At 34.5% G+C, this 22133-nt stretch overlaps 2 protein-coding genes across 2 annotated transcripts; both read left to right on the top strand.

The window, feature by feature from the left end:
- Nucleotides 1-3669: 3669 nt before the first annotated feature.
- LOC140783652 (aspartic proteinase 36) lies at nt 3670-10820 on the top strand. The gene is made up of 10 exons (XM_073130600.1): nt 3670-4251; nt 4677-4806; nt 4981-5240; nt 6229-6456; nt 7289-7451; nt 9136-9209; nt 9295-9391; nt 9532-9598; nt 10396-10467; nt 10573-10820. The coding sequence occupies exons 1-10, from the start codon at nt 3995-3997 to the stop codon at nt 10737-10739; spliced, it is 1515 nt and encodes a 504-aa protein (XP_072986701.1). The 5' UTR covers nt 3670-3994; the 3' UTR covers nt 10740-10820.
- Nucleotides 10821-18309: 7489 nt separating this feature from the next.
- Nucleotides 18310-20670, top strand: LOC140783651 (protein NUCLEAR FUSION DEFECTIVE 4-like). Its single transcript, XM_073130599.1, has one exon. The coding sequence runs from the start codon at nt 18582-18584 to the stop codon at nt 20451-20453; it is 1872 nt and encodes a 623-aa protein (XP_072986700.1). The 5' UTR covers nt 18310-18581; the 3' UTR covers nt 20454-20670.
- Nucleotides 20671-22133: the final 1463 nt, after the last annotated feature.

The raw sequence follows: 22133 nt of genomic DNA, 5'->3' as shown, positions 1-22133 counted from the left end.
ATATATATATATATATAATTATTATTGGGTACTCTAGTTGGACTTTTCTTCCCGGATTTGGCCCCATTGGTCTTGCAATTATTTCGAATGCCGACTTAATTCTTACTCGGTTTTGCGCATAATTTTAAAGTCCATCGAAGTTGACTTCAGTTGGCGAATTCAAAGAAAGTTGGCGTCCGAGTTGCAAGAGTTGACTGGTTCTCCAATTAGTGACCCATTAATTTCCCAGGCCCACAGTAGAAGCTTCTATCTAATCCTAATCTCACGTATCCCACTCTGACAATAAAGAAAACAAATAAATTTTGTCAAATTTAGAGCAAATTACAGTTTCTCTCCTCGGATTACCTCGATTTTAATTATAATTATTAGATTTTTAATCTACAAATAATGTTATTTATCCACGTTAATATTTTTCATCATGAATAAATTACAAAGTAATCATAATTTTAAAATCAGGCTACTAAAATATTTTTATATCATCGTTGCATAACTTAGTTAAATTATTAACAAAACCCATCAAAGTGTACCCATAGGAACCATCTAAGTCCATAAAGACTGCCAAATGGATATCAACTCAATTAAATTAATCAAATCAATGGTTACACGTTTGCGTGGTAATTTGAAGCAATTAAGATATGATTAAGGAAACGGGTATTGGTTATGATGTCCCCATCGCAGCTTAGGGAAGTGATTAATAACTTAAAACCATGACATCTTATTGTTTTACTTTTAAACTTAGATGAAGTAATCCTTGTGGAATAACTTTTTTTTTAACTTATATTAATAGATCACTGTTAGGGTAGATCTAGTTTGCCAAATGGAACAGTTATATTCCACTACTTTAATGGCGTTTCCTTTCTTCTCCTAGTCCAAGGCCTATAATTGGGTCAAAGGAGTGGCCTTCAAAAGAAAGTTGCCACTTTATTTTTCCCTCTTTTTGAGAAGCCATGCAGTCCATGAAGTGCTTCATTATTGCAGTGTGCTTCTTGTGATTTAGGTAAGGAAGTGAAACCTAATATTATATGAGTTCTAATAGTTAAGAAGTGAAATAATTAAGGACCTTTTACTTTTATTCCCCTTTTTATCTTCTCTAGATGCATGAGCTTTACATGTTAATTTTAGTGGTTCAGTTTAAATTAAAGTTGCCAAAGGGTGTCCTTTTGATGGGATAAAAAGTTCATGCCTAAATGCTTTTTCCAAGGATAAAATAAAGTGAAGATAATTAAAAGAGAGTTATGGAACTTGCTCTTGAAGCTCATTAGACAAATTATTTTACATACATAGAGAGATGGAGGACAGTACTAGGGTGGCAATCGGGTCGGATTTGATCCATATCAGGTTAAGTTAAGCCGAGTCAAAAATTTTAATAATTATGTTAGATTGGTATGTTAATCAATGACATGTTTGTTGAGAAAAGAGATGAGTTGATACAATCTAGTGAAGAATGGTAACCCTTGAATTAATCTTTAATCTCATGACTAATATATAGGGAGAAGAAACTTCCTCTCAGTTCACCACAATTGAACAAGAATGAAGAGCTTTAAAACTCTTTTAGAAGTCTGTTTTTTTTTCACCAACTTGCCGCATAACAACCTATGATTTCATGTTATAGTTCTGACATCAATCATCTTTTAGGTAGTTGATGACAAAAAAATTCTGAAGGACACTTAATAGGGAATAAGGAATATATATCCTTTTATCTCCTCTACTTTCTAACAAGTGCCTATATATATATAAAGAGGCATTACTATCATTCTATACATATTTATCTAAGAAAAATGATCAAATATTTAACTCAGAGTGAAATATGAAATATAAAAATTATACTCAAAACAAGAGAGAATTAAGTTATAAATTGCTAAAAGCAAAGTAGTAATCACAAAATAACTACAATGTATATTATACTATAAGCTGCCATTCACATAAAAAGGAGAAGAAGAAGAAGAAGATAAATAATAAAACCAAGATAAAGACATAAACAATGTATAATAAGCATTGTCAATTCCAACTTCTCCTACCTCTAATATACTAATCAATTAAAATAATTAAGATTTGAGGAAGATTAAAAAATAATAATGCAAGAAAGAGCCAGCTAGCTAGCATTGGTCCACAACAATCATCACAACAAAATACAAGAAGTAGAAGCCGTAGTAGATTAGCTTGGCCTGCCACCAAACAAACATACCCCATTCTCTACAATCCAATAGATTATAATCTATATCTATGACTATATCTCAATCAACTCCTTTTATCTACTATTTTTTAGTATTATAACTTAAGGCAGGTGTTAATGTATTATTATTATTATTATTATTATTATTATTATTATTATTATGTAACTTTAGAACTCAATTTGATCATCACCATATCTATCTATCTATCTATCCATCTATCTATTTAGCCATCTCTTTATCCCAAACAGCAAACATCCTTTTATTGCTGATGAGGCATCCTAAATTTCCTTTAAGAATATTTATTTTGTTTGGTTTTCTTAATGATTGAGATAAAAAAAAAAAGAGAAATAAATTTTAAAATAAAATAAGAGGTATTTTAGACAAAAATTGAAATATTTATTTTTTTAAAGTCATGAATCATTTCTACTTCATAAATATCTATATAGTTTTTGATACAAGTTATTGGTAGAGGATAACTTCCCAAAAAAGTCTCACTCTAGCTAAGTTTCTGGCTAAAAAGATGTTCCCCTTTTCTCATGTACTGTATAGTGGAAGTTGCTTAGTGCCTAAGCAATATCTGGACTTTAATTCCAAGTGTTTCTTAGAATATAATTTTATTATACTCCTGATAGCCACTTAATATTGTGTTTGAAAGTAGAATAGATGGGGATAATACAAAATATTATGGATTTTTAGTAAAAGTATTTATCATAAAATAAATGCTTTTAATAGCAAATTTATCAATAGCTTATTCATTTCAACAATTAAATTATCTTGAGCAATATTATAAAAATCCTTCTCGCCAAGGTAGGGAAGTATCAAGTATGAGAGTGAATGACCAAACTAACTTTATTTTAATTTTTATTTACTAAAATAAATTGCTCCTTAAATTTATTTTAAAAAAATAGTTGGTGTTTTATTTGTAAGAATTCGCTTAAGCTGGTGTTTCAGTTGCTTAAATTAAAATTTTACTTTTATATTAAAATTATTTATCTTAGTTAGTGTTTTACTTAGAGTTAAAACGTTTACGAGTTCAATATTTTTTATGGAAATATAATATAATAAACCTCTTTTAGTAAAAAGTTTAAGAACCATCAAATTAAAAATATTTAGAAGAGGGCTAGTTTGGTCAAATACTCAGAAGTATGAAATCCCAAAGTATTTATCCGTACTCCCCGGTACCTTTCGAGGTACACTACCATTATTAGGAAAAATAAATCTAATTTTAACTAAAAAGTTTTTTTTTTTATGCGTACCGTAAATAAATTTATAACTCATTTAATTTTTAAAAATTGTGAGAAAGTCGTCACAGTTTAAGATTCAACTATCTCCTTTCAATTCAATATCCCTTTGAAAGCAAATAAAATTTCTATTAGATTTGGGTAGTTAATGTTTGCAGCATCTCGGTGGGAAATGGAGTTTGGTGTTTGGAGGTGAACATCTTAGCGACGCGTATTAAGGAGGTGTAAAACTAAACATCATCATCCATGTCAATGGAAGAAAGGACGAAAGGGAGAGAAATAAATAGAGAAAGCAAGAGGGGTGGGGAGGAGGGAGAGAGGAGACGTATGAGCTTCCAAAGAAGCCTCACGTAATACCTTTCCTTTCTCCCCCAAATCCAAAGACTTCTCTTTTGAAACTTCCTATCTACCTTCTCTTCTCCAAGTATAAAGAGAGAGAGACAGAGAGAAGAGGGGGCGAGAGAGAGACAGAGAAACGAGAAGGCGAGAGGAATTGGAAGGTTTTACAGGAAGGAGGAGGAGGAGAAAAGACCCTTTTTTTTAAAAAAAATTCTTACCTCGATATCGCGTTGGTAGGAGATGAAGCCGCCGCCAGTAGTGGTGGTGGTGGTCTTCGTGGTCCTCGCCGCGGTGGCTGTGGCGACGGCCGGCGGAGAGGAGTTTCCGATGAGGTTGAGGCTGGAGAGGGCTCTGCCGCATAGGGGAGTTGCGTTGGAGCATCTCAAGGCGCGAGACAGGGCCCGCCATGGTCGGCTTCTTATGGGCTCGTCGCCGTCGGTTGCTGCCGGAGTCGTCGATTTCCCCGTCGAGGGCTCCGCCAATCCCTTCGCCGTTGGGTATCTTTCGTCCTTTCTTGGTGAATTGGGTGGAAATTTTGGTATTGACTCCTAAAAAGATGGGATTTTCGGGATTTCTTGGATTGGTTTGAGGAGAAATTGTTCTTCTTTATTGAAAGAGGGATGAGCTCCTACCTTTTCTGGAGGTTCTGTAATGAGTTTGCTTGCCTGCTTGATGATCTTTCGTTTATTTATCAGCAAATTTGGTTCTTTTTTTGTGAAAAAGAAGAAGAAGAAGAGTTTGTGTTATTTTAGTTCAGTCGTTATTCTTTAGCATTCCCTTAAATCACTTGTTTGTTGTCTGCAACTTCGGTTAATCCCCCCACCCCCCCCAAGTGATTTTATTGTCGTTCAGATTGTAATTAATTAACTTATCTCTGCTTATCTCTGCAGAAATTTTTCTGACTCTGAGTTTTAATTGGTAGGCTTTACTTTACCCGCGTGAAATTGGGGAACCCCGCGAAAGAATTCTATGTTCAGATTGATACGGGCAGCGATATCTTGTGGGTGACTTGCAATCCCTGCAATGGTTGTCCATCATCCAGCGGACTAAATGTAAGGCCTCTCACTTTCTCAAATTCTTCTAATTTCTTTGACAACTGTGATACAACTTTGGTCCTACCAGTAAAAAGTTTGGAAAACTGGTAAACTAATTTTCTATGATTTGCCCAATGCCTTTGCCTTTGGAATATTGGATAATTTAAGTAAGTATCATCTGCACTTCTGTAGATTCAACTGGAATCCTTTGACCCTGACAAGTCATCAACTGCTTCGAGGATCACTTGCGCAGATGATACGTGCACAACTGCCCTCCAAACTGGAGAGGCAGTCTGCTCTGCTTCCGGTTCTTCGAGCTCTCTATGTGGTTATTCTTTCCAATATGGTGATGGAAGTGGTACCTCTGGATATTATGTGTCTGACGCATTGTACTTTGATACTGTAATGGGGAACGAACAGACTGCAAACTCTTCGGCTACAATCGTTTTTGGGTAAAATCACTTGGTTTGATCTTTTGATACTCCTACACTGTAGTCCACTTGTGAGGTGTATATCTTTTACAAGTTTTAGCACACTTAGTGTTGACCTTATGACAAACTTACCTATTTTACTTTATTATTGTTGAAGAAGCCATTGATCCAATAGATGCATCAACATCCTTCTAACACATCAGGTCACTAATGTGATAGGTCCAACATACCAAATTTGCTGAATGTCGATTTGTCTAGTTTTTATGTGGGCCTATGAATGCAGGGCAATATTTGGCCACTGATTTAGCAATATGAGACAAATAAATTGAACTTCCATTTTTTGGGGGGCATTTTTTTCTTGAATTCTTTTGGTTGTTTGACGTAGATTTTCAGAATTTGTTTATTTATTTGTATGCCGCTCTAAAATTGATATTTGCATGTGTGCTCCTTAAAACAGACGTATTTTGCATGTATACTCTTTAAAACTCTTACGTTTTGTATGGATATCTTTTGGAGTTAGTTAATAATTATAATTTGAACAATTTAAATTACAAAAGATAAAAAAAACTTTATTATAGTTTTCATATATTTCTTCTAATTAAGTATATTTATATCTTTTTTCTGTTAAATTATTGAGATTTAATTTGAAAAGTAATTGAGTGGGTATTTATAAAAATAACAGATATTTTGAGTAGTATACATGCAAATATCAATTTTAGAGAGGTATACGAGCAAATAAGAGATTTTTTTAAGGGTATACATGCAAAAAAAAAATCCAATTCTATTTTATGGAGAATTTTTTCATTATCCAATGCTGTCCACAAGGAAGTTAAACTCACTATTTTGTTAATTAGCTACACTCATATGCGGGTTGTTTGTTTACCACAGTTTCTTTTCTGTTGCTGTATTTTTTTCCTTTCAAACTTGAACTTTATAATGCACTTTGTTGCTGATGACGTGCTGTTGTGATATGCTTCTATCTATTCATGACCTTGTACTTCTGAAACAGATGTAGCAACTCACAGTCCGGAGATCTGACCAAGTCGGACAGAGCAGTTGATGGGATATTTGGCTTTGGGCAGCATGACTTATCTGTCATTTCACAATTGTACTCTTCAGGGGTGTCTCCTAAGGTGTTCTCTCATTGCTTGAAAGGATCAGATAATGGGGGAGGCATATTGGTTATCGGCGAGATTGTGGAGCCGGGAATAGTTTATACCCCACTTGTTCCATCACAGTAAGTGATCTCTGATAGTGTGATTGCCGGGCTTAATATCTCCTTATCAATATTGGATGATCTTCATGATATATTTGATGCCACGATGCTATTTAGTGCCTATATCTATTCCGTTAATGATTTCTCTTTGGTCTTTTTTAATCAGCAAAGTGCCTGCTGCTTTCTGTGTTATAACATTTTCTTATAAGTCTTTTATGCATTTTCACTAGATCATATGATCTATTGTTTATTTCCTAACAAAGCCTTTAGACAATGCAGATTTTTAGGAAATCACAACTTCCCATTCCTCAAATAGAAGCCTATCATCTGGCCTAGCGTGACAAGTTCACCTAAATTACATAGTTAATGTTGCCCTTTAGCTTGTTGAACTTTAGGCGCGAGTTGTGACATTACTGCTCTGTGCTTATACTATTACTAACTATTGGTATGTGAATGTGGTGATTTAAATGGGACTAGAAAGTGTGATGAGTTATCTATCAGTGTTCTGAGGTAGTAAACAACACTGCTTTCTTTTAAGTTGCTTACAACTTCTAGTTTAACTTTTCCCATGTATTTAAGAGTACATTTTGTTAGTGATGCCTCCTACTTAAAAAAGCAGGCTTGCCACAATGAGGGGGTCTGACTATTTGGTTCTTAAGTGAATAATCTTGCTGAAGCTAAACAAGTCATCTCTTGAAGTTAATATTGTCATCTCTTTCTTTCTCTTTTGGAGAATCTGATGGAAAGAAATTTCTTAAACGATTGTTGTGTGCCTCCACCCTCAGGCGATCAGAATGTCTTGTGTTATGCTTTATCGTTTTGCTCTTGGTGACTCTCTTTTATTAACTTATAGGCCTCACTACAACTTGAACCTAGAGAGCATTGCCGTCAATGGCCAAACATTAGCTATTGACTCTTCGCTGTTTATGACATCAAACACACAAGGAACGATTGTTGATTCAGGGACCACACTGGCTTATCTTGCAGATCAAGCTTATGATCCATTTGTTAATGCTGTGAGTGTAATGTGTTAAGCTTTTCATTTCTCTCAAGCAATCTGCATACTACAGTTCTGCAGGCTCTTTGCAAATAATGGTGCTTTCCTGCTGAATATTCAATTACCCACACATAGCTTCTCTATCCATCTTCTTATTTTCTTCATGTAATTTGTGCTAGTTAAATTTTCATATAAATATGCATAAAATAATCCGTAATAGTTTGTTTGACTGTGTGAGTACCCCTTTTTAATCCAAAATTATCGTTTTGAGTTGAGACCAAAAGAGATGATCCTTCTCTTATACCGGGCTAGGCAGGCCACTTTAGTACCCTAACATGTCATGCAAAGGACCAAAGGAGATGATCCTTCTCTTATACCCGGCTAGGCAGGCCACTTTAGTACCTTAATATGTCATGCAAAGGCCCATTTTTGGCAACCACTGCCTTCTGCATGTCACATCTGCAACCTGGAGAGAGCACCACTAGTTAAAATTTGAACGAGATATGGTGTCTTTGAAAGCAGTCCGGCAAGCATCTGTTATGGCTCCTTTTAAAACTCATCCTTTAAAATTCAGCCCCTGTAAAGTGCAGTCATTTCCTTCCAAATTGCTGACCTAGATATCACTTGATATATGTCTTGATTTCTGGCTATAATTGTGCATGATCAGATGACTAGTTCTACAATTCTGTTCTAATTTCACTATTTATATCCCCTTCTCCTTTCGGTACACTTCCTTCCGTTCACATCCAACCCCATCGAGGTGGCCTAGCATACCCTAGACCTATGCCTTGTTATCAGAAAGCCTCTCGCTGCCTTATCACTTTGTTGGTCAGTCAATTTATGTCCAAGAAAGTTTAAAGAGATAGTCACATTTAACCATATCTTTGCTCAAGTATGTATTGTCAATTCTGTCAGCATGCTTGGACTGATCGACGCATATAGTTACAATACCTTATATGTACTGATACAGGGAGAAATCTTGATACTATCTTTTGGCTATCTTTCTGACCCTGTGTTGCTAATTTATGACCATGCTGATGGCTCGTGGCAAGAGGATCCTTTTGCCGAAATAAACTTCTGAGTCTACAATATAAATAATTATGACATACTAATGAATTTGATCAGTAGAAGAATATGGTGCCACTAGCTTACTTCATTATTTAAACAATACTGACAAAATCATTTGTGGGAAGAGAAGTATGAAAGGCAAACTAAAATCTGTCATAAAAAAGGTCTATGCTTGTAATATATCCAATAGGTCTACTCCCCATTTATGTACCATCATCACCTTTTCAATGTTCACATTTTCATTTTCCCCATCTTTATTACTTGGTTATGTCTTGAAAATAGACCAATAAGTTTCCGAATTTTAAGCCCAACAATGACATAGGTATTCCAAATATAATATTCTAATATAAAATTGAGCAATCACACCGGCATAGCTGCATAGGTTACTGTATTATATTTTATTTTTATAGTCATTTAGTGGTCATGATGGCTAGGAATTGCCTCATTACCTGGTATGCCTAGGAGCTTTGATGGACCTTATGTTAACTTTGTTCTCTTTAACTCCTTAAGTATTCATTGGTACAATGGAACTCTTAGAAAATGGAACTAGAAGCTTATTTTTCTGTCTCACTCTTGTAGCCATACTTTTGTTGATTACTAATGCTACTTAAATTTGTTTTTGACTTTTTTTGCAGATAATTGCTTCTATTTCACCATCAGTAAATTCCTTTGTTAGTAAAGGAAATCAATGTTTTGTCACATCCAGCAGGTTTCCTCTTGGAATTTCAGAATTGTTTCTACTGTGTGAAATGTAGAATTCCTACCATTCTGATGGATCTCTGTTTCCATGACAGTGTTGATTCGTCATTTCCATCTGTTACGTTGAATTTCAAGGGTGGTGCGTCCATGCTGTTAAAGCCTCAAGACTATCTTTTGCAGCAGGGTTCCGTTGTAAGTTACTTCACATGTTTTACCTTTTCTGCTCTTCCATCAAAGTAGCTACGATTTTGAGGATGACAGAATTCACCTTTATATTTTGAACCTTGTGACATTTTGGAAATCTAATTGCAATATACATTTCTCTCTTGCAGGATAATTCTATTATATGGTGTATTGGCTGGCAAAAAAACCAGGGTCAAGGAATAACTATATTAGGAGGTTTGCGGCAGATACTTTTCATCAAGTTCCAATCAGTTCTTTTCTTGAGATGCATCAAACATATGTGTTCTCACTATTCACACACATATGCATGTTGTGTGTGTGTGTATATATATTGCTAATATGTCTATCTACATTTGCATGAATATGTCACCGTATATACCCCGATATTCAGAACTAGAAGAAAAGGAAAGGTTTCTGTCAAGTGTCAACTCACTAATTTAGATTCCACTTCATGAGTAAATTTCCTCCATCGGGCTTTATTTGTGATAATGCTTATATAGGGAAAGGGAATTTTATCTTTTCTCAGCTTTATCTTTACACAATCTCATATTCCTTCCCACATGATTTTTAATGGTTTTGCTGCCTAAGATGTTTTCTGACTCAAGTATTTAACCGGTAACTGTCAGTTTTGTTTTGGACTTGGGTCTACTTGTATGTACTGACATTACAGTTTTAAGTCTCTTTTCATGGTTGTTGATGTCTTTTGGCTCAAAACTTACTGTCATACCCATGTTTGAATTAGCCTAGTATTCTGTGGTACATGCAAGACTTTGTTGGATGTTATATTATAGACAAGTCTTGGGTACAACAGGGTTTGACTTGTTACTTTTCTTGACACTTTATTTTTACTCACGTTATCACTTCATGAAAAAAAAAAATTGCATCCCGTGATTAGGTGGTTTATATTTTTTTCCAACTTAAAGTTGCATAATAACTCAATATTTCATCTTAGAATGTGTTTCTGTTTACACCATATATGTTCCATTAACAAGTATTTATTCTTTTCTTGACAGATCTTGTTCTGAAGGATAAGATATTTGTTTATGACTTAGCTAATCAACGGATAGGCTGGGTAAATTATGATTGTAAGTCAATTAGTCATTATAATACACTCCGTGCAGTGTCCATTGAGAAGTATTCTCTGATGACCAGTAAACATCACAATAACTTTTTTTTCTTTTTCTGTTCAGGTTCCTTATCAGTCAATGTTACTACATCATCCGGTAAGAATGAGTATCTCAATACCGGTCAGCTGGATGTCAGTGGCTCATTAAACACTGTATTCCACCAGCAGCTAGCAACTGCAATTGCAGTTTTCCTTGTGCAAATTTTTATTTTTGCCATCTTACAGCAATAACAACACACATTGTAATTCCATTCTTTATTGATGTATTCAGACCTCATTGCCTCAATGAAATACCACATGATTGCTAGAACATTTCTACTGTAAATATTTTTCACCAGGGTGTTTGTAATGATTCATTGCATTATGTAGCAGTTTTTCCCCCTCTTCTCTTTTCAGTCTCATTCTTATGCTGAGTTTCTTGGATAAATTTGATGATTCAGGTAACAGAAATAAACTCTCTTGCTCTCTTCACAGCAATTTATGCCCTTCTATGTAATGTTCTTTGATATGTGAAGTAGCTTCTTTTCTTTTGTTAATCCAGTTCTTAGATAGGATAAGGCTTTTGGGCCACTTTTGTTAGTACTGGGTGGCTTCTCTTATCTGATGGTTGGATTCCTCACATGATGAAATGTTTCAATTTTCAGAACTCTAAAAACTTCTCTGCTACTCTCTCTGCTCTTGTGTTTTTATCTGTGTATTGAGGTATATTGCATAATCTGATGAGGTTACAAAACTTGAACTTTTAATGTTGTCTGTAGAAAGATTGGGATTAGTGATCTAACACACTAATTCTGGAATTAATTCTTTGTATTGTTCTAACTTCTAATAAAAGACTTTATTGAGATATATTACACAAGAAATAGATCTTGAGATCTGATTATGCTTGTAAATTAGGCCATTTAGATCTCACCAAGCAAACATTGCCTAGAAGTGCACCAATAATTAGTTCAACAACTTGCCTATGCTCACGGAATAGAGCAACCATTTCATTGTTCTCAAAGAAAAGTACACCATGTTGCAATAGAGTAACATCATATTTATACCACCAAGGTCCTACCAAAAGAAAGGTAACATGCCCTCTTGAAATAAAAAATAAAAAAAGATAGAATGAGACAAACTTCTATCTTATTTTCTACAATTAAAAAGAGGTGATTCCTTGTGTGGCTCAAATCAAATTGTAATTGTTATTTTTTTAATTTTTGTTTTACATTCCCATTAACAATGAAGACCGCAGACTGGGAGCAGAAATCCAAGCAAAGTATAACTAGCAAAAGAGAACTATTAATAACCAAAAAAAAAAGTTTTAAAGAAAGTATGGAAAGAGAACTTGCATGATGTGCAAAGTTAGCCATGAAAAAGCTCTCTCAACTCCAGGAAGCTCCAACTTCTCCTTTAGATTCTTGTGGTCCATTTGCAACTTCTCTCTTATTCCATGTGGAACAAACCGTAAATTTCATAAATTTTTTGCATCAATATGAATGCAATGATTCCAAAATATATGTATATATAATATTTTTCTTCAAGTTTGGCATGCCGACCATTGACTGTGTCAATTTCTTTCCCATGAATGGACATTCCCCCACCTTCATCTTCGTCGACTTTAGGAAAGAGATGGATAGCATTGAAATAGATTTGAGATAAATCATTCTCAGGGAAGTGAAAAAGTTGGAGATTCCAAGAACTTGAACTGTTGATGGTGATAACACGATGAGTTCATGATCATAAGGACGGCATGCAGCTGAGAAGTTTGTGATTCCCAAGAGCTAGGCGTGCAGTTCTTCGAGTATGGGTATGAGACTCGTGAATGGAGAGGGGTGGTAGCCTTCTTTTGAAGCCATCTAAAGTTTGAGTCCAAATTGGAGATTTATTGTTTGGCATCCTGTAATTCAAACGTAGGTCAACTTAGATTGATAGGAATGTATCTTTCTTCATCATCGTTATAGTGACTTCTACTAGTTTATGATATAAATTATGGATCTAAACCTCCAGCTGATTAATATTGATATTTAGCAACAAAAAATAAAAATGGCCTCTAGAGTTTGTGAGGATGCAATGAATCCAATCACCTTTTGAATTGCAAGTGGAGTTTTTTAAAACTTAATATTAAAAATAATAGATTTTATTATAGGTATAAGTAAAATATTAAATTTATCAACATTTTATTTAAGGAGATGAAACACTAATAATCATCAATATTTTATGTGTGAGAACAAAAAATTGTCTAATAAAATTAATATTTTATTTTACTAAATTACATATATAAACACTAACTTATTAACATTTCTATCTAAAAATAAATTATTAATATAATTACCGTTTTACTGACAACTACATACAGCGAAACCTATCGTTTTATATTAAAAGTCTTGAGGGATGATTTTTTTTTTGCATAAAGAACAGTTTGGCCTGCAGTTGATGATGATAACGTGATGAGCATTAAAATTAACTACATTTCTATCTAAAAGTAAAATGCTAATCTTATTGATAACTACATACGGTGAAACAGATTCTTTTTTATTAGAAGTCTTGAGGGATGGTTCATTTCAGTAGGAAAAACAGTTTTGAGACAAAGACTAGTTTGATCAAAACTCTAGAAAGAATGTGAAAGCATACAGTAGGTGCAAAAGTATATTGACTTGCCAGGTTCTCATTGAACTAAATGACACTAGACTTTTTTCCTTTAGCCTAGAAGGTGTGGGACTAAAAGTTTATTGTGGTCCATCCTGACCTCCTTTCTTGCTCTCACAAATCCAAGTAGGTCAAGTAGGACACAAGTTACACACACATTTACACATACCCAACAAAGAAAACAAAACAAAACTAAGGCTAGCTAGTAGTAGTGGAGGTTCACATCAATTGGAAACTCTCCTCTCTTTTCCTTTTCTTTTCTAGAAAGGAGAAAGAGGAATAGGTAGTATGATTGTACTAACCATTGTTGCTGGAATTAAGTGCTTCTCATTTAATCATTTAAGTAAGGGGGAGGGAAGAAAAAAGGTATCGTTCTTATTTAATTAGATTAGATAATTGGAATAACTCTTCCCACACATCTATATATATGAAAGATTGAGCTAGTTAAACTCGAGGAAGTGTAGTAGAATAAGCCAAGTCTCACTCATTTAAGCATCGCAGACTGAGAGAGAAGAAAACAAGAGAAGCAATTATGAATGTAGTCATGAAAATGGTGTCATGTAATAGACTTGTGGATAGAGGACTAGAGGAGGAGGAGACGACTATGTTTACAGAGACAGTGCCGTACCAATGCCGGCATCCTCCCTTCGCCTTCCACATATTAATGACCAGTTCTATGTCTTTATGATAGAGAAGAACAAGAACAAGAACAAGAAGAAGAAGAAGAAGAAAAGTAAGGACGTAGCTCACGAGCTCGGAAATAAAAAAAACTCTCTCTAGCTAAATTTAGAGGAATTTATTAAAAAAAACACTCTACTTTAGTTTTAGTATCTTAAAAACACTCTAATTTTTAATGCTAAGCATTAAAAGAAAATAAAAGGAAAAATATTTGCTCACCTGTCCAATTCCATTCACAATTAAAAGGGCAAAATTAACTAGTGTGAACACTAAGAAGTAATGATCGACAATGTGACTCTCATAAGTCCACGTTGTATTAAACTTCAAAGATCTTGTCGTAAAGTAGTCCAAAGTGGTCCCTTAATTTACATATAATTGCTGTAGGAAAAAAATATATACTTTGGATCTCAAGAAGGGTCAACAAGGGCAGGCTACGTTGTGTGGATAGCCATAAAATAACCCCACACGAGGAGAAGATGCCAATTTAGAGAAATATATATGATAAGAATCATGGATGCGTTGTAAAAGGATCCTTCTCGTGGAAAGAGGAAATCAAAGGAGAGGTATTAGGGTTTCACTTTTGGAAGACGCATCCTTGCACGAGTTCCTGGATATATATATATATATATATATATATATTTACCGATTATTTAAACTTAATATTAAAATATCAGCAATCAATAAGTTTAACATTTATATCTATAAGTTAATATATTAGTGTTTGATACGTAAGAAGAAGATGTTGAACTTATTAATATAGTCTATGTATGTCGATATATAAGTAAAACATATGAAGCAATCAATCAATGTGTTGTGGCGAGGTCATCCCAATCTAGAATTGATTACGTGACAAAATTCTATTGGTTTTGTTTGGATATGGAATAGTCAAAATCATGAGGATGATAGAGATTAAATTTCAAAAAAATTTAGAGAGATATCTTAAGTGTAGATAAGATAAAATGTGCATGGCTAGTGTTGTTAGTTGTTACGTGAATGATACTAATCCTTAGACATTGACTTAAATTTGATTTCTTTGCTTCTTTTCTTCTCAAGATCATTACTTTGTCGCGATTTATTCTTTTCTAGTTTTCATCATCCTTAATTTCTAAAGGTAGTAGAAGTGTTAGCATATAGGAGAATTTTTATTTTACCTCCTCTTATTACAATGACTAGTATTTAATCTGTTGCAGAAGTACTAAATAAAAAATATTTTGTGAGGTTAACTATAATAATTCATGTGGCCAGATTATAATGTTTGGCTTTGGAGTCTAAAATATATATTAATTTAGGTGAGAGTGTCACTTAAGTCGCTTTAAATGTTTGTTGGTTTATTGTCTTGCCACCAAAAAGTGCAAATTTGCTTATGAGAAGAAAGAAATCATTGGATTTTTATTTGTTACTATAGAAGCTAAAATTTTTTCAAAATATTTCAATTTTAGAATTTAAGTATAAAATAAAATATTTTGTTCTTTTATATATGTATATATATATATATATATATATCTATTGTTAACTTATAAGATACACTAAAAGCTTAGAAAATAATAATTATGCATGTCTGAAAATGTATCAGTAATTAAATAGGGTATGAAGCAGAAGTAGAACTGGATGGAAGGAATAAAACTAGACCATGAAAAGAAATAGAGCAAAAATAATTAGTGTCCATCAGCAAAAGCAAACCCTTCAGTATATTATTATGTCTAATTTATTTTATTAAGGAGTAAAATATATTTTATATTCTAAAACTTTTCATCATTTCTAAACTCGAGATATTTTAAGAGGCTGAAAATTGAACTTAATTATAGATGAAAGTTTCATACTTTAGACAAATATAAGTATAATTTTTATATTTTATATTCTAACATATATATTCTTTTTAATATGTATATATTATTGCTTCATCAAGCCTTTATAGCATTGATACTAATGAATGCCATCTATCATATATGGCAACCATTCAAGTGGATAAATCAAAGAAATTGTTCAACAAGTGGAAATAAGTGCACATTATCTTTAGACAAATGTAACAGTTACTTGCTGTGGGAAAAAAAAAGGAGAGTCCTGAAATGTACTTCATAAACTTCATAAGATAGTAATAAATTTGTCTTTAGCCCATGATATATGGTGGGATTGTTATTATTGCTCAATTCATTGGATGCAAGCTAGAGATTACCATAAATTATTATTGGGTCACCATCAAATGATCAAATCACATTAATATGTAGTGAGATGACACTTTGTTGAGCTTGGAATTTCCTTCAATTCTATCTTGCTAGCAGTTCATCACCCTTAAATAGGTATATATTTTTCCAAATGGAGGTATTATTAGATGAGAGTTTTTTTTTTTTTTTTGGACCAAAAAAAAATATATTAATAAATATATACAAAAAGATATTAATAAATTCAGAGCTTTATTTTACTTGTCAGTGTTTTAATTTGTGAAATATTTCAAATCTTAACATAAAATACCCATCGCACATTTAATATTTTTCTATTGAGTAGACCCAAATATGATTATGAGATGAGCTGAAATCTTTAGATGCAGTGGATGAGAAGAGACTGAAAAGAGTTGTTGAAGTTTGAATGCAGACTAGTCTATTGACTGTAATGGCTTCATCATTCTCAACATCTCCAGATAGGCAAAGATGTTCTTCTTTCAACGCTCAATTTAGAATTTGGCGATTGGTGGAATCTCTCAAGTGGGCATGACTAGTGGTCAACGAAGGCTCTCCATCAAATAATTGACGTCTTAATGACGAATAGTGACACTAAAGGGTTCCCAAATTTATGGGCATCAGTGCTCTTTTAGATACTGGAGAATAAGGATAAGAGAGTTATCCGTGCTTTTATCCTTTAATTCAGTAGAGAAAAATACATCTAATGATTCTAATCCCTTTTTTATTTTTATCTTAAAAACTTATTCAAAGAGTATTAAGATTATTTTATACGTATAATTAATTTAACTTACCTATATATAATAGTTGTCGGTTACGAAAAATAAAAGTAGGATATTTTTTATGCATAAAAAATCAAATATAAAGATCATAGATATCAAAACTTAAGCTAATTGTTTTCAGTAACATTATATTTAAAAAACACCGAGCTATAAGTAATCTTCTCATAAATTTATTTTAAAAATAATTCTTCTAAAAAATAAATCCTTTTATTTAATAAGTCTGGCGATCTAATTTAATAAGTTTGTGAAGAGAAAGGGATAAATTTATGTGAATTAGCTATATCTATCTAATTGGAGCCCACTAATCTCCCAAATTTAAGTTTGACCAAAAGCTAGATTGAAGATAGAAGAAAATTGGCCTAAAAAACTAGCCGACATAAACTTGAACATTACCGATAAATCCTATTTTAAATTAGGTACATCTATAATTTTATTTATATTTTTCTTATTTTAGTTATAAAATATAAATATTATTTTAATTAAGATTATATATAAATTTATGCTTGGTTATTAAATTGTGAATAAGTATGTCTATGTAGTGGAATTCTTCCTTGGAAAATATGTTCATATCTTAAATAAGGTTTGATTATATATTAATGAATTTCTATAAATAACACTAATTATCCACCATTAAATTAAAAATCTTTGCATATTTTCTATTCCAAAAGCATGTAGATAGTAAAAATCAAATTTATTAGTTGTGGTTTATCATATTTTAACTAATTAGTATGATCGAAAATATTTTCATAAGTAAACTCTTTGATTTGAGAACTTAGCGGTAAATATTCTACAAATAAGATATGTGACATCTTTTTATTCATTGATAGTTTCTTTATTTATCTTATACTAATTTTTATCAATAGATAAGATGATGTCCATCCATAATATTTGAGAGATTCTTTCACAACGCAGAAGTAATTATTTATTAATAGTCTTAATGAAAATCTAGTTGTTAAGATTTTCAAGAATATAATGAGAATGCAAAAATTTTAAAAAAATATTACCGATTTAATAAATAATTATTTATTCTTAAAATATATTGTTTTACACATTATATCCTTAACTGAGAGTAATATATATATATATATATATATATATATATATATATATATATCAGAATAAGAGTACTGATGTCTTTTTATAATTAACTTGATTAAATTTTATCTCTTTGATTGTTTTTTAATTATTTATATATATCTCTTATTAGTGTAAGATTGATTTAAAATAAAATTTAATAATATATAAAAATATATAATCATATTTAAATTAAAGTTTATCTCAAAATAGTCAAATTTAAATTATTTAATATTAAATGATATCTCCTATAATTAATGTATATCTATCACAATCATATATAAAAGAAAGAAATCTTAACGGAAGAATAAAACTTAATCTAAAAATTAGGGACGCATATTAATTAATATGCCTATTTATTTTTACGTAATTTAGTTTTGAAATCGATACCGCTTATGAATATAGGTTGTTGGAGATTAAGATTATAAATTCTAAAGACATATAAGACATATTGAAGTATTTTCCAAAAGTGCATTATTCCATATCCAAGGGTGAGAATTGTAAATTTCCCTTTAGTATCTAAATAAAATAAAGCAAAACCACAAATCCCAATCAACCTGGCTTTCCTCTCGCAAGTCCTTTCCTCCGCTCCCCGAGTCAATCCACACACCTATCATTCTATTCATCATCAAACTACTCTACTCCACACGCGCTGCTATATATCCTCCCTCTCCTTCTCCATTAATTCCCACACAAAGACATCGATCCCCAACTATTAGCGACCACCAACTGCAGCGATGGTCTTCGCCGGCGGCGGGAACGGCGATGCCGCCTCCCCTCTCCGCAGCTTCCTCAACCTCCGGTTCGCCGTCCGCGTCGTCCAAGGCCGGTGGTTCATGGTCTTCGCCTCCTTCCTCATCATGGCGGCTGCCGGCGCCACATACATCTTCAGCATCTACTCGAAGGACATCAAATCCTCCCTCGGATACAATCAGCAGACTCTCAACACGCTGAGTTTTTATAAGGATCTCGGGGCCAACGTGGGGATCCTCTCCGGGCTCATCAACGAGGTCACCCCGCCGTGGGTCGTCCTCGCCATGGGCGCCGCCATGAACCTCTTCGGCTACATCATGATCTACCTGGCCATCACCGGCCGCACCGCGCGTCCTCACGTGTGGCAGATGTGCCTCTACATCTGCGTCGGTGCCAACTCCCAGTCGTTCGCCAACACAGGCGCGCTCGTCACCTGCGTCAAGAATTTCCCCGAGAGCCGCGGCATCGTGCTCGGGCTTCTGAAAGGTTTTGTCGGCCTCAGCGGAGCCATCTTTACTCAGCTCTACCTTGCCATCTACGGCGACGATTCCAAGTCCCTCGTCCTGCTCATCGCCTGGCTCCCCGCCGCCATCTCCATCGTCTTCGTCCACACCATCCGCATCATGCCGTACGTGCGGCAGCCCGGGGAGACGAAGCCGTTCTTCTGCTTCCTCTACGTCTCCATCGCCCTCGCCACCTACCTCCTTGTCATGATCGTCGTGGAGAACAGTGTTACCTTCTCCCACTCCGAGTATAGCATCAGCGCCGCCATTCTTCTCTTCCTCCTCTTCCTTCCCCTAGCCGTCGTCATTAAAGAAGAGATCAAGATCTTTAGGAGAAAGCAGCAAGAGATTAATACTCCTCCCACTGCTATCACCGTCGTCGAAGAGCCGCCGCCGGTGGTAGCTAAAGTTCCCGAAGAAGTGCTGAGCTCGGAGAATTCGAACAGTTCGAAGCTTTCTTCTGTCACAAACATGTTCAGGGCTCCGGCGAGAGGCGACGACTACTCCATCCTCCAAGCCCTCGTCAGCGTCGACATGCTCGTCCTATTCTTCGCCACCATCTGCGGCGTCGGTGGAACGTTGACCGCCATAGACAACATGGGACAAATCGGGCAATCCCTCGGCTACCCGACCCGGAGCATCAGCACCTTCGTCTCCCTCATCAGTATATGGAACTACGCCGGCCGCGTCACCGCTGGCTTCGCGTCTGAGATCTTCCTTTCCAAATACAGGTTCCCCCGCCCGCTAATGCTCACCATCATCCTCCTCCTCTCCTGCGTCGGCCACCTTCTTATCGCCTTCGGCGTGCCGAAATCCCTCTACCTGGCATCGGTCATCATCGGCTTCTGCTTCGGCGCGCAATGGCCGTTGCTCTTCGCCATCATCTCCGAGGTCTTCGGCCTCAAGTACTACTCCACCCTCTACAACTTCGGCGCCGTCGCGAGCCCGATCGGGTCCTACATACTCAACGTGCGGGTCGCCGGGCATTTGTACGACCGCGAGGCGGCGAAGCAGAACAGGGGAGTGGTGGGGAAGGCCAGAGACGACTTGACGTGCATGGGAGTGCAGTGCTTTAAGCTCTCTTTTCTAATTATAACAGCGGTGACGGTTCTCGGAGCGATCGTGTCGCTGGTGTTGGTATGGAGAACTAGGAAGTTCTACCAAGGGGATATATACGCGAAGTTTAAAGACGGGGGGGCGGACGCGGCTGCGGCGGCGGTGAATGAGGAGGATACGGCGAGTGGTGGAGAGGTGAAGATGGTGCAGGTTGGAGAGAGGGGATCTGTGGAGGTGGGAAGGTCTAGTGGAGGAGAAGAGAAAGAGGGAGAGGTGGTTAATGGTGGCAAAGGCTAAGGTAGGAGAAGGGTATATCGATCAATATACAAAGAAATGAAAGTTACTTCTTGGTTTGACTTGTAGTACTACTAAAAACGTACTTGGATTATACTTTTCTTCTATCTTTATTTTTTTAATCTGCTTGCAGTGTAGTGCAGGAAATGTGGTTATTTAGGGCTTGTTTGATTTGAGCCTAAGCTGCTAATTTGACTGGTTAGTTTTAATTGTTTGGAAAGTAAATTTGATTAAAAAGTACTTATTACTTATATACATACATATATACATCAAGCTTCACCATATCTGGGACTGGAGAGCTTAAATTTAGGCTCTCTCTCGACCCTTTTTGTTTATCTTATAATTAACTTATGAACTTCTAATTTATGGGCAAAACAACAGACTAAGTCGGTTGGGTTACATTTTAGACAACTAATTACAGGCTGTTATGTACCTCAATTATTGGACATTTGGTAGGTCTTTGCACATCAATTAACTCCAAATGCTCTAACTTTGAGCAGTTTTGTACTTTTTCTAAAACTATTTCTTTTAACTTTGCAACATTTTGGAAGATTAGGATGGTGACAATATTAAGGAAAAGAAGAAAAAGGAAGTATCCCTCTCTTTTTTGTTTCCTAAGAAAGATGAAATTAAATTACATGTGATGGATAAGGCCAAAGATTTGGATGGAAGATCTAATTAATGTTCCTGTCTCTAATTTAAATTTCTAGTGGTTTTGTCCCTACACTTGATCTCATGCTAAATAGTGTTTAAGGTTAGGCTTAATTTTGCATAAGATCCAGAGACATATCTCTCCCTTCTATTAGAGAGATGAGGGAGCCCAAATAACATGGAAATATATGAGTATATGCTTGTCAATATTTCACAAGTAAAATATATATGTTTAAATATTGGAAAGTTAATCTAAGGTACAAATTAAATGACCCACTGCAAAGCTTGGTCATGACTTGCATTAGAGATGTCAATGAAATCAGGCCACCAGAGAAGATGGGGATTGATTTATTTTAATTTTTTAGGAATAATTATATCAGGACTCTTTGAATTATTGCCTATACACATAGAAATAATGGGCGACACCAAGTTATAAGATTAAAGGGAAAAATATACAAAAAGAAAATAAATTAAAGATTACAAAGGGAGGAAAATGAAGAAAATAAATGAAACTTGAGGTGGTAGTATTTTTTAACAGAAAATTCTAAAGGATAAAGAACATTTTTGATGTTTTACATAATTAAGGGAATCAATGCGTAAAACATCAAAATTATTCCTTATATTAGTCATTATTTGTTAGATTTTTCTGTTAAAAAAATACTGTTTGATAGTCATGTGATTAATTTTAGATTCTCTAAGAATATTTTAGTATTATTATTAAAGAAAGAAAGAAAGAAATAAAATGAAGGTAAAATAGTTATTTGATATTTTACAATAATATCATTGGGGAAATAAATATTATATAGTTTATGAAGGCTCTGTGTGTAGTTGATTCATTTTGTAATCATCATACGATCATAATCTCAAAACTATGAAATGGAAAATTATTAAAAGATATAGATCTGTCTATGGATTAGTTGAGCTGGATCTCTGGGAGGTGCATGCGAGATTATATTAATAGGCCAATCACAAATATTAGTTAGGTAATATGAGACAGGCACATTCTTTTTCTTTTTCTTTTTTCCTCCTATT

The sequence above is a fragment of the Typha latifolia genome, chromosome 3, assembly GCF_019914945.1.
Source record: "Typha latifolia isolate L0001 chromosome 3, TyphaL0001v2, whole genome shotgun sequence".
In the NCBI taxonomy this organism is placed as follows: domain Eukaryota; kingdom Viridiplantae; phylum Streptophyta; class Magnoliopsida; order Poales; family Typhaceae; genus Typha; species Typha latifolia.
Note: the sequence above shows the minus strand (reverse complement) of the source record. Positions and strands in the feature narration are given on the sequence as shown.

Coding starts and splice junctions, on each gene's coding strand:
- LOC140783652 (XM_073130600.1), top strand. CDS start 3,995: ATGAAGCCGCCGCCAGTAGTGGTGGTGGTGGTCTTCGTGGTCCTCGCC. Junction 9,210..9,294: donor TGTTTTGTCACATCCAGCAG/GTTTCCTCTTGG, acceptor TTTCCATGACAG/TGTTGATTCGTCATTTCCAT. Junction 9,392..9,531: donor TTTTGCAGCAGGGTTCCGTT/GTAAGTTACTTC, acceptor TCTCTCTTGCAG/GATAATTCTATTATATGGTG.
- LOC140783651 (XM_073130599.1), top strand. CDS start 18,582: ATGGTCTTCGCCGGCGGCGGGAACGGCGATGCCGCCTCCCCTCTCCGC.